Raw genomic sequence first — 13,876 nt, forward strand, 5'->3', positions numbered from 1 at the left:
AGCCTGGTTCTGTCCATTGTGCTAACAATGCTAATTGTTTCATGCTGGTCTAAGTGGATGGATTTTACTATTATTATTTTTTTTCGCTTTTGGGTAACCAAGCATGTAGGTATTTTGAAGGCTGAAAAACAAATTAACAGTGTTTTATGGAGTAGTGCATTATGCTGCAAAAGAATGGTTTTGCCTTTGGAGAAGTTGAACATGATTACTATGAAAATAGAAAGTTGCTTCATGAGAGGTTGCAAAAAAATTGCCAAAAAATATCTTTTTCAGTAATAACCATCCACATAAACACATAAATAGTACGCGCACTATAGAAGGACTAAATTAAAACAAAAGTGATAGATTTCCATACTTCCTCTTTCACTTCTGTTTTGTTGATTTGCGCATTGTAAGCAACTGCTAGTTTGAGGGTAACCGTCTTCAGGACTCCAGGATTCACCTTTTTCATGAGTCCATTTTAATATGTAGTTGCAGTAGTATGGTAAGGTTTCAATAATGGAACTATTGAGCATTTTTTGGTTCTTGTATGCTAAATGTATATGAAACTAGATTTCTCTCCAAGTAGGTATTATAGCTGGCAATTGATCTTCTAGCATCCATGTTCAAGGCCGTAACATTCACATTGGTAGCTGATTCAATATCATAATGGTGTCTCCTACTGAGTATAATATGCTCTTTGTCGCTTGCTGACTTGGAGCAGGGAGCTTGTAGTGTAGCTATCAAATTTACACCATGTCATGAGATAGAAACTCACTCTCGCATGACCTTCTACAAGCAAGACACTAGCACAACTTATTTATGTCACATGCCAAATGCAGATGCAAACTGTTTCGTAATTATAGACATACCCTGGAAGAGATAACGGATAAAATGAAAAGATTTGAAAAGAATAGTTGTTGAGAATCAGAGGCGCAGGAGTGAGGGGATTGCGGAAGTTCAAAGTGAGAAATGGACACCCTTTGAACTTTTTCTACAACACATGGCATTCTAATATATTACTGAATGAAGTTTAGCTAAGCAATCTAATGGCTATTTTGGAATGAAAATTAACAATAAAATCTTCCTATTTAATATTAGAAAAGCAGGTAATCTGGCCTGGAATTTCTGTTCTTGTGTTTGAGTATTCTTATATAAGATGGCCCATGTTGGAAGTCTTACAAAAGAGTGATGGTAGTGTTTATGACATAAAATGTTCCACAAGCAATTTTTTTTAAAATCACTGTTCTCTTTGTTTTGGTTATGCTCTATGCAAGATCAAGCTTTTAGAGAGTTTATGGTAGTTGAAATTTTGTCACAGCAACTTGCAAGACGTCTTGACGATCATGTTAGTGTAACTGATCCCCTGATGCGGATGGACCTTCAATCAAGTGCAATCAGATCTGGAGTTCTATTACGAAACTTAGGCTCGTTACTTCTTGAGCTTGGTCGTACAACCATGACATTGCACATGGGTCAAACACCAGTATGCTTCATGAATTTCCTGTTTGCCTCTTATTTGTATTGCACATCCTTGTAGTCTGAATGATGTTCTGTGTTGCAGTTGGAAGCTGTGGTGAACGCTGGACCGGCAGTTTTTATATCTGCATCTGGGCCAAATCCTGTGATGGTTCAGGTTATATATGTTTACTTTCAAATTTTATTCAAGTTATTGTTGTGATTTTATTTCATAAGCTAAACTTTGTAATTGCAGCCTGTTCCCTTTTTCCCTGGGTCAAGCTTTGGCGGGGCACAGTTTGGAGAACCACTTGCTTCTGCATTTATTCCTAGGAACATTGACATACGTGTCCGCACAGGTATTCATATTTTATTCCATCTTTTAAAATAAAATTCCTGAGCTTTCTGCATTTGTCGTCTTAAATGCTTATGGCCTAATTAATAATTAACTTTAATTTTCTTCCTTTTTTCCCAGGTGGTCGTACCATACCTGTTACCAATGCTAACCTGGGTGAACAGGCTGGTGCACAGCAACCGCAAGAGCAAACAGATCCAACAAGAAATCCATCTGCTGCCAATTCTGTTAATCAAGCATTTTCAGGGATTCCAAGTAGTACATCTTTTGCTGGAGAATCTGGAGTGCGGGTAGTCCCAATAAGAACAGTGGTTGCAGTACCTGCTGGCCATTCCCCCTCAGATTCATCTGGTAGTGCAATCGGGGTAATCTATCCTCTACTTGCCAGAATTCAACATGTGAATAGTGGGAATGCAAATAATGCAAGAGGTTCTCGAGCATCCAATGAATCCAATCAGTCTCAGCCTAATATAAATCTGCCAAATCTTGAATCTGCAATGCGAAATCAATCTCCTGCAAGTTCTGCGCCTGTAGTTTCTTGGATGAATCCTTCAGCAAATGAATTACCTGGCTACCAAGGTCAGTATTGGAATCATGAAATTTGCTTAGGATTTAAATGTTATGCATTTTTCTGAAGCATAAATGCATTCAGGACTATACTGCACTTTGTATGTGATTTATGATCATAATCCGAATTAGTGATAGAACTGCTCATAAAAGTAACATGTTTGAAAACATAGACTGTCAATAATAAGCTATCAAGCTTTCTTGCATGCTAAGCTCACTTGTCAGCCATGACTAACATGGATTCACCACACAATAACCTAATCCTTAATATACATGTGTAATCTTAAAGAAGTGTATAAAGTACCATTTTGAGAGGAACTGTGTTATGCATGGATTAGTGCAAGGAATTTTGCAAGGGGTGAAGACTTTTAGATGATTGCTTAAATGGCTACCTAGGGATTGTAGAGAAAATGCGAGAAGATTTGGTGAGCAAATATTTAGAGATACAAATACAGGTGGGTTTCAATACTTGTACCGCACCTCTAACTTTTCCCCGACAAGTACATCAGTTATAAGTAAGATGGGCATTTCATGACTTTCAGCAATGGATAAATTTCTAAGATATCATATTTTTTCCTAAAACATGAAAGGAACTAGACATCTGGAGATTCTAAAATGATAAGAGAGTTTTATTGGAGAAGCAAACTTTTAGTTATATTAATTATTTTAACTCATCATATATTTTCAGTGTGTTTCTAATTGCAAATTATTTAATGTTATTAATAAATTTGTAGTACAAAAGCTTCATAAACATTGAAAACCTTGATCAGGCCACTTCTAATGGATACTCTTGCCATATTTTTTTTGCCAAAACATAGCATGGTTGAGACTAAACTATATGGAAAATGCCAAAAAAAGGAGGCCATGATTTGATGTGATGCACTATTATGGTGTTGGCTGCTATAACTTTATTTGTTTATGTATTTTAATGACTAAATTTTTCAGTTCATTTATTAGTCCTTTGTTTATTATTCCCTCCATTTGAACAAGAGAAAAGCTATGCAACCATACCTAGCCTCCCTGTGCAGTGCTCCCAGGATTTAGGACTGGTGGTTGGGTCACATAAATTGGGAGGAGAGGAAGAGACTGGTTGCTCCAGTTAATTGGATAGAAAGAGGGAAGTAGATTGCTCTTTGCATTCCTTTCCTTTAATTTAACTTCTCTGGTGTATTTCTGAATAGAACAGGGAGGTCATGAGCTACATGGCCTCAATAGAGAGAAATTTCTGAAGTCATATCTGTATTTGGTTTGAGATCTTTAGCACCTTTATTTTAATCATATATGAAGATCACTATTCATGTTTCAACAGAGAGAGAGAGAGAGACAGAGAGAGAGAGAGTAGCTGGATTTGGGAGAGGGAGTGAGTGGATAAATGGGATTTGATTAAGCAGTGGGCTGAGCTTATGGTGAAATTTTGACTGCTAAGTTCTGAGTGAAATAGGAAGACAAGGGTTTGGGACTGGGTAGGAGGGAAGTCAATTAAAGTGCAACGTGGGTTAAGGGGTTCTTTTGGAAGGTTAACTTTTTTGAAGTAGAGCATGATGGTTTCTAGGCACCTTCCAAAAATGACTTGGCAGAAAGCTGAACTTTGGTAATTATTTGCTGGCTTGTTGCTACTTTCTTTAGCTTCCTTGAACATTATATCAATTAGTCTGCATTGTGTTTATTGACAATGTGAAAATTGCGTCATGTTGCACTTGAGCTCATTAATCATAATTAAAGTCATGAAATCAACACACTGGCAAGGCATTCTACATCTCATCTGTTGAGTAAGATTTTTGTATTATTACTGAATCATATGTGATTTTTATTTTTAGGGTCATCACTGGTTTCCATTACAAGCCAACAGGCACCACCTGCTAGTAATAGTGAGAGCAACACACAGGCTCATGTTGGGCAGCAAGTTGGCCAAGGCTCGATGTCTCAGTTGTTAAGCAGAGTGGACGAGTGGATTAGGACAGCACTTTTTCCTGGAGAGCAAGTTCAGGTTGGTGGCACTGGTCATCAGGAGTCAGTTACAGGTTCTGTTGCCGTTCAAAATCAAACTGGCACAACTGGAAATACCGAAACACATGAGGCATCAAGAGTAGGTAGTGATGATGGAGTATTCTTCTCCAGTTTAGTTCGCCAGCTTATGCCATTTTTATCTGAGCACACAACTGTACCAGGTGGCTCAGCTAGTAATGATGGTTCTACTGCACAAGTATGGTGTTTTTTTTTCCTTTTGTTTTATTGTTGTTCTGCTGGCTGGCCAAAAAATATTTCAGTGCAAAGGTCAGTTTGGTGGTATTTAATGCTTTGATTAATATTTGCAGACTGCAAGCAATCACCTGAATGACTCAAGTAGCTCCCAACATCATCGTGACCCACCTGAGGCCCCTAGTCCAAAACGTCCGAGGGTATGTCATTGAGAAATTCTTATCCCTTTCTTGTTGAATTTTGTGCATGTTTGAGTTGAAAGAAGAGTGCCCTGTAAGCCAATCGCAAGTATGTTGTGATGGGACTTTTCTTTGTAATTTGTCAACTCATGTAATGACATTTATTATTTGATAATAAAATGAGGCATTGATTCATCATATTAGCTGCATCTTATTATGACTAAGATTATGGTAAACCCCAAAGATTAGGGCAATGATTTTAGGAGACATGAATGGGTCTGCTAGTGAGACCTAAAATCCTAAAATTCTAATCTTAAATATTCCTAGTCGTAGGAACATTGAGTCGGGGATCAATGTTCCGGATAGACTGGCACATCCTATGTATGCTCGATGGAGAGAGTGGCAGATCTCACTAGCCACTTGTGTGGGACACTAATACAAGGATGTGGGTGTTCATTTGGAAAATGAGTCCACTGAATTGACTCGATGAAAGAGAACATCTTATGGAAGCCTTACTTGCATGTCAAAGATGGTTCTCTAAGTGGGAGTTGTGCAAGTGATCCTTAGACCTGAGATCATCATGGAATCTTATGCACATGAATCTATATTTTGGTTCATTCTCAGGCATGGCATTAAGACATGTACGGGGTGTTTTGGATATGGAGTGTGTATGAAGGTTGTAAGTAGGTCAACATTGGAATCGATCACTCCTAGTAAGAGGAGATCGCATCCTGTGTATTCTCATTCTTACATGACTTAGAAAAAATTTTTTGGCCAAAAGTAGGAAGGAGATTAGAAAGAATTTCTAATGCTCCTTCATTGGAGTCATCATTGGTTAATTGATCGATATGAATGTGTTTGAGTTTGACATGGTTTCATGCACATGAACATATTCAGAGTGCGGGGATGATCGAAGGATTGAATTGCACGGTAACTTGCCACTGAAGGGTATATTTGGTATTTTCATCAAATTTCACATCTTCTGGGTAGTCATGATACATTGCTAGACGTCAATCTTGACTTGTAGGTTCTTGATCGAATTAAAGAGTTTAATTCGATCATCAATTAGAAAGAGTTCTAATTGCTGAAATCGGGTTAGCTCGATTGGACCTAAATCGATTAGATTAAATTTTAATCAAATTAGGTCAACTTGCATCCGGACCTACTGCTGGCTAGATGTGGAATCCAATAGGTCACACATGAAAATTGGCCAAGGATCTTTTTGAAAAAGGTTAATTAGAATTTTGGATTCAATCAGGGTTCCATTAAGCATGCTAGCACGTATGGAATCCCTAGCTCCTTTGGAGACCAATTTGGTCTCAGACCTTGTTGATTTGTTAGCCTAATTTGATGGGCATTTGGATCAGGTCTAGCCACCTAGAAGCAGCCAAAAAGAGGCGCCATATCTGGTGTACATGCCAACTAATTTAGAGTCTAACTTAAGGACTCTTGGCGCAAATATGCTGGGAAGGACTAAGAATCCTTCTGTTTTGGGTCTCTATTTTTTAATGGCAATGAGATTAGATGATGAACCACCTAGCACACCTTTTAAAGTATGAAAAATCCTTTAGATTGTGCGTGAAAAAAATTCTAGAAACTTTGCTGCGCACGCGATAGATTTTTCTGGATGCGTGAAGGGACGCAAAGACTCCTTCTGTTCAGAGAGTCTTAAGCGACTTTTTATCTGATAATTTTCATGATAAGGATCAATTTTAAGTACTGATCACGTGGTAAAAATTTGAAAAATTATCATATTAAGGAAGGTTGCTTTTCACGCCCTTCTCTGGACGTGCACGCGTGCGACAGCGAGAAGGTGCTTCTGCGTCTCTCCGGTGAAGAGTCTTTCTCACATATAAACACTTATCAAATTAGGCGATACTTGCTAATGGCCTTCCTATTTGAATAAAGTGTTACGTGGCAATTTTTCACGCTGATCTGAAGTCAGAAGAGACACGAAAAGCATCTCATTCTGGGCATGTGCGCGTGAGAAGGCAGAAATCAACGTATCACATCCTGAAGAGTCCTCTTTAAAGACTTCAGATAAGTGATACGTGGACTTGATATGTCTTTCCAGATGAGGCGTGCCTTCTCTGTTGGCGACTCATCTGGTAGTATAAATAGGGGACGGCAGATGGAGAGATCATTCAATTCTTACATCTCTTATCCACTCCCTCTCTTACAACTCTAGGTTTAGGACAAAGGCTTGTTCTTTTAAGACAAGCCTAATTCTAATAGCTCTAAGGGTTTTAAGAGGTCCAAAAAAAAGGTGGTCAAGTCCAGTAGGTGGTTCAGAGAGGTTCAGACTCAAGTCTGGAGGAAGGTCTGATCGATTGGTGGCTAGTCGAGTTCTAGGGGCTAGAACTCTTGAAGCAAGATTAAAAATGAGCGCTGTTCTTGGTTTAATTTCTGTGTGGATCACTGTTGGAGGACGGACGCTTGGACGCCTTGTGGAAATTGGATTAGCGCTACAGGTATTCTTTTGATCCAAATTTACATTTATTGTACTTTGATTGATGTAGTCAAGGGTTCTTGGGTATTATGGTTTTCGGTGCATTGGATGTTTTTAATGAAAATATTAAACACCTAATACTTCCACTGCGCTATCGAACCCATCAGTGGTATCAGAGCCTATTTTGATCTATATAATCAAAGGTTAAATTATTGTCTTGATTGTGATCAAGCTTGGGTTTTTGGTTTGGTTCAAGTCGGATCAAGGGTTGAATCCGATTGAACATCCAAACCCTAGTATGTCTTAGAGACATGTTTTAAATTTAAAATGCATGATGTATGCGTAGAATTTTCTTAGTAGCTTAGTACTCTAATTGGGGTTCATCATCAGGTCGTTCGGTCATAAGAGCAAGTAGGGTTCAGAGATCCTCTCTTTCTATTCAATAGGGTACTCTTATGGCATATAGGGGTGCCACTGTGATGTCCCAAGAAGAACCGCGAAAAGAGTGTTTTGTATTCATACATGTTTATTTGTATTTCATACATATGTGATATGCTTGAGGTGCTTAGTTACAGTCATATTGTATGATTATGTTTTTCATATCTTAGAGATATGACTGGATGCTATGATTAGTTGTTATATTTTTTAAAATATAACTATATTAGTGCATCATTGTGATTGATTGATACAGGATGTGCTTGAGACCATTAAAGTCTTCATAAAAATCATATTAAGTCATAGTGTTGTGAACTAGTAGCTGACCTATTTTCTTGAATCGATTAATCAATTGATGTCTAATGAGTGTTTCAAGTGCGGTGGTTATTTAATTGATTCCATTGCTGGCCTGACCAATTTTATTGGTGTCTAAGAAAAGCAACGGGGGACCCCCCACCAATCTTAATACTTTTCTGGCCAATTGGATTAGTTCAAATCTTGAATGATGGCAGCTTAGTGTTTTAAACACTACATATGCCTTCTTTCATGCCTAGTCAATATCCTGTCAGAAATCATAGGAGGTTTGTTATGATATCCACAAGACTTGCTATGGGGATTGATGTGGGTTTGTCTTGGTGCATATTAGATGCTTTACGGTATATTTTGGATATGTTGCTTTATTGTGATATCCGCAAAGATAGCATTTTTCAGATATGACTGTATGAAAATGAAGGATCTGACTTAACTACAAAACACTATAGTTTGTCGTGATATCTACAAGGCTATGAGTGTTTTTAGAGATAAGGTTTATGTTGAAAGTTGTATGAGATACAATTGGATATGTTTTTCTACCTTTGAACTCATTGAGGTTTGTTGTGATATCCATAAGACTTCATTGAGGGATTAGGGTCTCAACCCCATTAAGAAATCAGATTAGGATTTCTCGTTTACCATAAGAGAGGGTTAGGGTATCCGATAAATAGTGGGAGACATAACTAGTTTTAAAAGTCCTCATCTAGTTATGCATGTCAAACATGAGTGGTCTGCTTATATTTTGTTATTCTTTATTTATGCAGATTTAAGTTTATATTATGGCTTTTTTATTTTCACTACATAATACTATAATAAAAATATGTTGATCGATCTTAACTATGTGGATTAGTCGAGGAACTTGCAAGTTAGGTTCGTATCGGAGAAGAACTTCGATGTTCTGGATATTTCTGATCTTGGGATGGTCATTAATAATGAGAAGGCAAAAGATGTCCATATGGATATTAGCTATTTATTTTGTGGCAAGTTTGGACATTGGGAGTATTATTGCAAGAATAATCTTGCAAGTTTGAAGCATGGTGCAAGTATAGCACCAAAAAGTGTTGTATAATACAGATCTATTTTTCATTGAGTGGCTCAGACTCTGATACTTGGATATTAGATACTGCATGTGGATCGCATATTTATAATTCATTACAGCGATTACAGAATATTAAAGGTCTGAAAAAAGGTGATATCGAGCTTTATGGTGCAAGTGGAGAGTCCATTAATGCAGAGGCTGTGGAAATCTGTATGCTTGATTTGCTTCGCAAAATTTAGAATTGAAAGACTGTTATTACATGCCAAAGGTCATTAGAAATATTATTTTTATATCTTTGTTATTAAAACAAGGTTATGAAATAAGGCTAATGGAAAATGGATGCTCATTTTCTTTCTAATGAATTTTATGGCAGTGGTTATATTGATAACAATCTTTTAATTCTTGCACTCAATGAAAATATTTTTCATATTGAGAGGAATATGAAAAGAAAGAGAGAAGATGTGAATATCACATATCTCTGGCATTGCCGCCTTGGTTATATTAGTGAGTCAAGGATTAATAAGTTATACAAAGAAGAATTCTTTGATCCATATGATTATGAATCATTGGGAACTTGTGAATCTTGTCTCATGGGTAAGATGACCAGACTCATTTTCTGACATGGAAGAGGGTAAGTGAGTTGTTAGTCTTAGTACATACGAATGTATGTGGATCGATGACAACTCAGGTCAGAGGAGGATACTTCTATTTTTTACCTTTACAGATGATTTATCAAGGTTCGGTATGTGTATTTATAAACATAAATTGAAGCCTTTGATAAGTTCAAAGAGTATCAATGTATGGTCGAGAAATAAATTGAAAAAAATATCAAGATTTTCGATCTGATCGAGGAGAATATTATCCAATAAATTTTTTGATCATCTTAAAAATAAAAGTATTTTCTCTGAATGGATCCTCCTTATACACCTCAGCTAAATGGTGTAGCAGAAAGAAGGAATTGTACTTTGATGGATATGGTACGGTCCATGATGTGCTTCACTGATTCTCCGAATATCTTTCTGGGATATATCCTAGAGACTGCCGCATACATATTAAACAGAGTGCTTTCAAAGTCTGTTGCAAGTACACCATATGAGATATGGAAGGGAAGGAAGTCTAATCTTAAACATCTTAAGATTTGCGGCTGTCCTGCTTACGTCAAAAATATTTTTGGACATAAGTTTAGTGCTAGATCAGACAAGTGTAGATTTATAGGATATCCTAAAGAAACTAATGGATACTATTTCTATCATCTTCCTGAATAAAAGATATTTGTTAGTAGGCATGCCATTTTTTTGAAAAATAAATTCATCCAGAAGAAGCAGTGGGAGGAATATTGAACTTATGGAAGTTCATGATTACAAACCAATCCAGAAATACCTGTGATTGAACCACAAGAAGATCCTCAATCAGAAGTACTTAAGATGAGGTACATCCATAATACACACCTCCTTTCGAAGTCAGATAGAGTGCGTCAAGCACCTCTGAGATATGATTTTTCATTGAAAATGACAATTCGATCAACATCATTCAGGATGATGATCCACTGACCTATTCGGAAGCTGTCATGAGTAGAGACTCAGACAGATGGCTGGAAGTCCATGAAATTTGAGATAACTCGATGTAACCAACCAAGTTGGACCTTGGTTGATGCGCCTGAGGGTGTGACCCCAATAGAGTGCAAGTGGGTCTTCAAGAAGAAGATCGGAGCAGATGGTCAAGTAGAAACCTACAAAGCTAGGTTAGTGGCGAAGGATTTCAGACAAAGGCAATGAATTGACTATGATGAAACCTTCTAATAATGGCTATGTTTAAGTCATCAGGATTTTGCTTGCTATAACGGCATACTACGATTATGAGATCTGGAAGATGGATGTCAAGATCGTTTTTCTCAATAGTAATCTAGAGGAAGAGGTCTGTATGACTCAGCCAGAGAGATTTGTTTCAAGTGGGAGGGCAAATCAAGTATGCAAGCTAAGAAATCTATTTATGGATTAAGCAGGCTTCGAGGAGTTGGAACTCCGATTTGATATGACAGTTAAAAAATTTGGCTTTATCAAAAATAAGGATGAACCATGTGTGGTATAAGAGACAAGTGGGAGTACTGTTGTTTTTTTTGGTAAGACTTAGGTGAAGCATCCTATATACTGGGTATAAAAGATCTATAGAGATAGATCTAAAGGATGTTAGGTTTATCCCAGTCACGATACATAGATCTCATATTAAAGAGATTTAATATGGAGGCAAGTAAGAGAGGTTACCTGCCTGCAGTTATGGTATACGTCTCTCTAAGAAAATATGTCATAAGACACCAGAAGAGAGGAAGAGGATGAATGAAATTCCTTATGCTTCGCTGTGGGATCAATAATGTATATCATGCTATGTACCAAGCCTGATGTAGCTTATGCTTTGGACGTAGCTAGCAGATTTCAGGCTGATCCAGGAGAGATCATTGGAAAAGCTGTGAAAAATATTCTGAAGTACTTGAGAAGGACTAAAGATGTTTTTCTCATATATGAAGGAGGATCAGAGTTGAAACTAGAGAGATATACAGATTCTAGTTTTCAATCTGATCCGAATGATAGCAAGTCAATATCAGGGTACGTGTTTATCCTAAATGATGGGGCAGTGAGTTGGAAAAGTTTCAAGCAATAGACAGTAGCTGACTCAACTACTGAGGCAGAGTACATTGCTGCTAGTGAAGCCGCTAAGAAAGCTGTCTGGATGAAGAAGTTCATCATGGATTTAGGAGTCGTTCTTGAAATTGAAGGACCGGTGGCCACTCTATTGTGATAACACTGGGCCGTTATTCAAGCTAAGGAACCTAGGTTTCATCAAAGATCCAAGCACATCCTGAGACGCTTCCACTTCGTTCGAGAAATCGTAGAGAGACAAGATGTCCTTGAACGAGTAGATACAAAGAACAATATAGCAATCCATTCACTAAGGTCATATCACAGCAGCTATTTGATTGCCATCTTGATTGTATGGGATTGAGATACAAAGGCGATTGGCTTTAGTGCAAGTGGGAGATTGAAGAGAGTGTCCTATAAGTCATCGCAAGTATGTTGTGATGAGACTTTTTTTTGTAATTTTTCAACTCATGTAATGACATTATTATTTGATAATAAATGAGGCATTAATTCATCATATTAGCTGCATCTTATTATAATTAAGATTATGATGAACCCAAAGATTAGGACAATGATTTTAGAAGACATGAATGGGTCATGCTAGTGAGATCTAAAATCCTAAAATCTTAATTTTAAATATTTTTAATCGTAGGAACATTGAGTCGGAGATCAATATTCGGATAGACTGGCACATCTTATGTATGCTTGATAGAGAGGGTGGCAGATCTCACTAGTCACTTGTGTGACACTAATACAAGGATGTGAGTGCTCATTTGAAAAATGAGTCCACTGAATTGACTCGATGAAAGAGAACATCTTATGGAAGCCTTACTTGCATGTCAAAGATGGTTCTCTAAGTGGGAGTTGTGCAAGTGATCTTTAGACCTGTGATCACCATGGAATCTTATGCACATGAATCCATATTTTGATTTATACTCAGGCATGGCATTAAGACATATATGGGGTGTTCTGGATATGGTGGAGTGTGTATGAAGGTTGTGAGTAGGTCAATATGGAATCGATCACTCCTAGTAAGAGGAGATCGCATCCTGTATATTTTCATTCTTAGATAATTTAGAAAATTTTTTTGATCAAAAGTAGGAAGGAGGTTAGAAAGAGTTTCTAATGCTTCTTATTGGAGTCATCATTGGTTATTGAGAATCGATATGAATGTGTTTGAGTTTGATATGGTTCCATACTCATGACATATTCAGAGTGCGGGAATGATCGAGAATTGAATTGCACGGTAACTTACCATTGAAGGATATATTTGGTATTTTCACCAAATTTCACATCTTCTGAGTAGTCATGATACGTTGCTAGACATCAATCTTGAATTGTAGATTTTTGATCGAATTAAAGAGTTTAATTCGATCGTCAATTAGAAAGAGTTCTAATTGCTGAAATCGGATTAGCTCGATTGGATCTAAAATCGATTAGATTAAATTCTAATCAATTAGGTCAACTTGCATTCGGACTACTATTGGTTAGATGTGGAACCCAATGGGTCACACACATATGAAAATTGGCCAAGGACCCTTTTGAAAAAGATTAATTGAAATTTTGGATTCAATCGGGTTCTAGTAAGCATGCTAGCACGTGCGGAATCCCTAGCTCCTTTGGAGACCAATTTGGTCTCATACCTTGCTGATTTATTAGCCCAATTTGGTGGACATTTGGATCAGGTCTAGCCACCTAGAAGCAGCCAAAAAGAGGCGCCATATCTGGTGTACACGCCAAATAATTTAGAGTCCAACTTAAGGACTCTTGGCACAAATATGCTGGGGCGCATGCGCACTTTGTTTTTGGCATGGAGAAGGACTAAGAGTCCTGATTTGGGTCTCTATTTTTTATGGCAATAAGATCAGATGATGAACCACCTAGCACACCTTTTAAAGTATGAAAAATTTTTCAAATTGTGCATGGAAAAATTCTGAAAACTTTGCTGCACGCGCGATAGGTTTTTCTGGACGCGCGAAGGGACGTGGAGACTCCTGTTTAGGGAGTCTTAAGCGACTTTTTATCTGATAATTTTCGTGATATGGATCAGTTTTAAGTACTGATCACATGGTAAAAATTTGAAAAATTATCAGATTTAAGGAAGGTTGCTTTTCACGCCCTTCTCTAGGCATGCGCGCGCACGACAGTGAGAAGGTGCTTCCGCATCTCTTCGTGAAGAGTCCTTCTCACATATAAACACTTATTCAAATTAGGCGATACTTGCTGATGGCCTTCCTATTTGAATAAAGTGTTACATGGCAATTTTTTACG

At 37.5% G+C, this 13,876-nt stretch overlaps 1 protein-coding gene across 1 annotated transcript; it reads left to right on the top strand.

Moving 5' to 3' along the window:
* The first annotated feature begins 1,261 nt into the window (after positions 1-1,261).
* LOC105036531 (ubiquitin-like domain-containing protein CIP73) lies at positions 1,262-4,932 on the top strand. The gene is made up of 6 exons (XM_010912292.3): positions 1,262-1,465; positions 1,544-1,615; positions 1,694-1,796; positions 1,913-2,371; positions 4,177-4,562; positions 4,675-4,932. Exons 1-6 carry the CDS (start codon positions 1,277-1,279, stop codon positions 4,768-4,770), a joined length of 1,305 nt encoding a protein of 434 aa, XP_010910594.3. The 5' UTR covers positions 1,262-1,276; the 3' UTR covers positions 4,771-4,932.
* Positions 4,933-13,876: the final 8,944 nt, after the last annotated feature.

This window comes from Elaeis guineensis, chromosome 1, assembly GCF_000442705.2.
Source record: "Elaeis guineensis isolate ETL-2024a chromosome 1, EG11, whole genome shotgun sequence".
NCBI classification, from domain to species: domain Eukaryota; kingdom Viridiplantae; phylum Streptophyta; class Magnoliopsida; order Arecales; family Arecaceae; genus Elaeis; species Elaeis guineensis.

Bases quoted from the DNA above. Each gene is read 5' to 3' on its own strand.
- LOC105036531 (XM_010912292.3), top strand. From the start codon at position 1,277: ATGGTAGTTGAAATTTTGTCACAGCAACTTGCAAGACGTCTTGACGAT. The intron at 1,797-1,912 runs GTATTCATATTT...CTTTTTTCCCAG, and splicing joins TGACATACGTGTCCGCACAG to GTGGTCGTACCATACCTGTT. The intron at 4,563-4,674 runs GTATGGTGTTTT...TAATATTTGCAG, and splicing joins ATGATGGTTCTACTGCACAA to ACTGCAAGCAATCACCTGAA.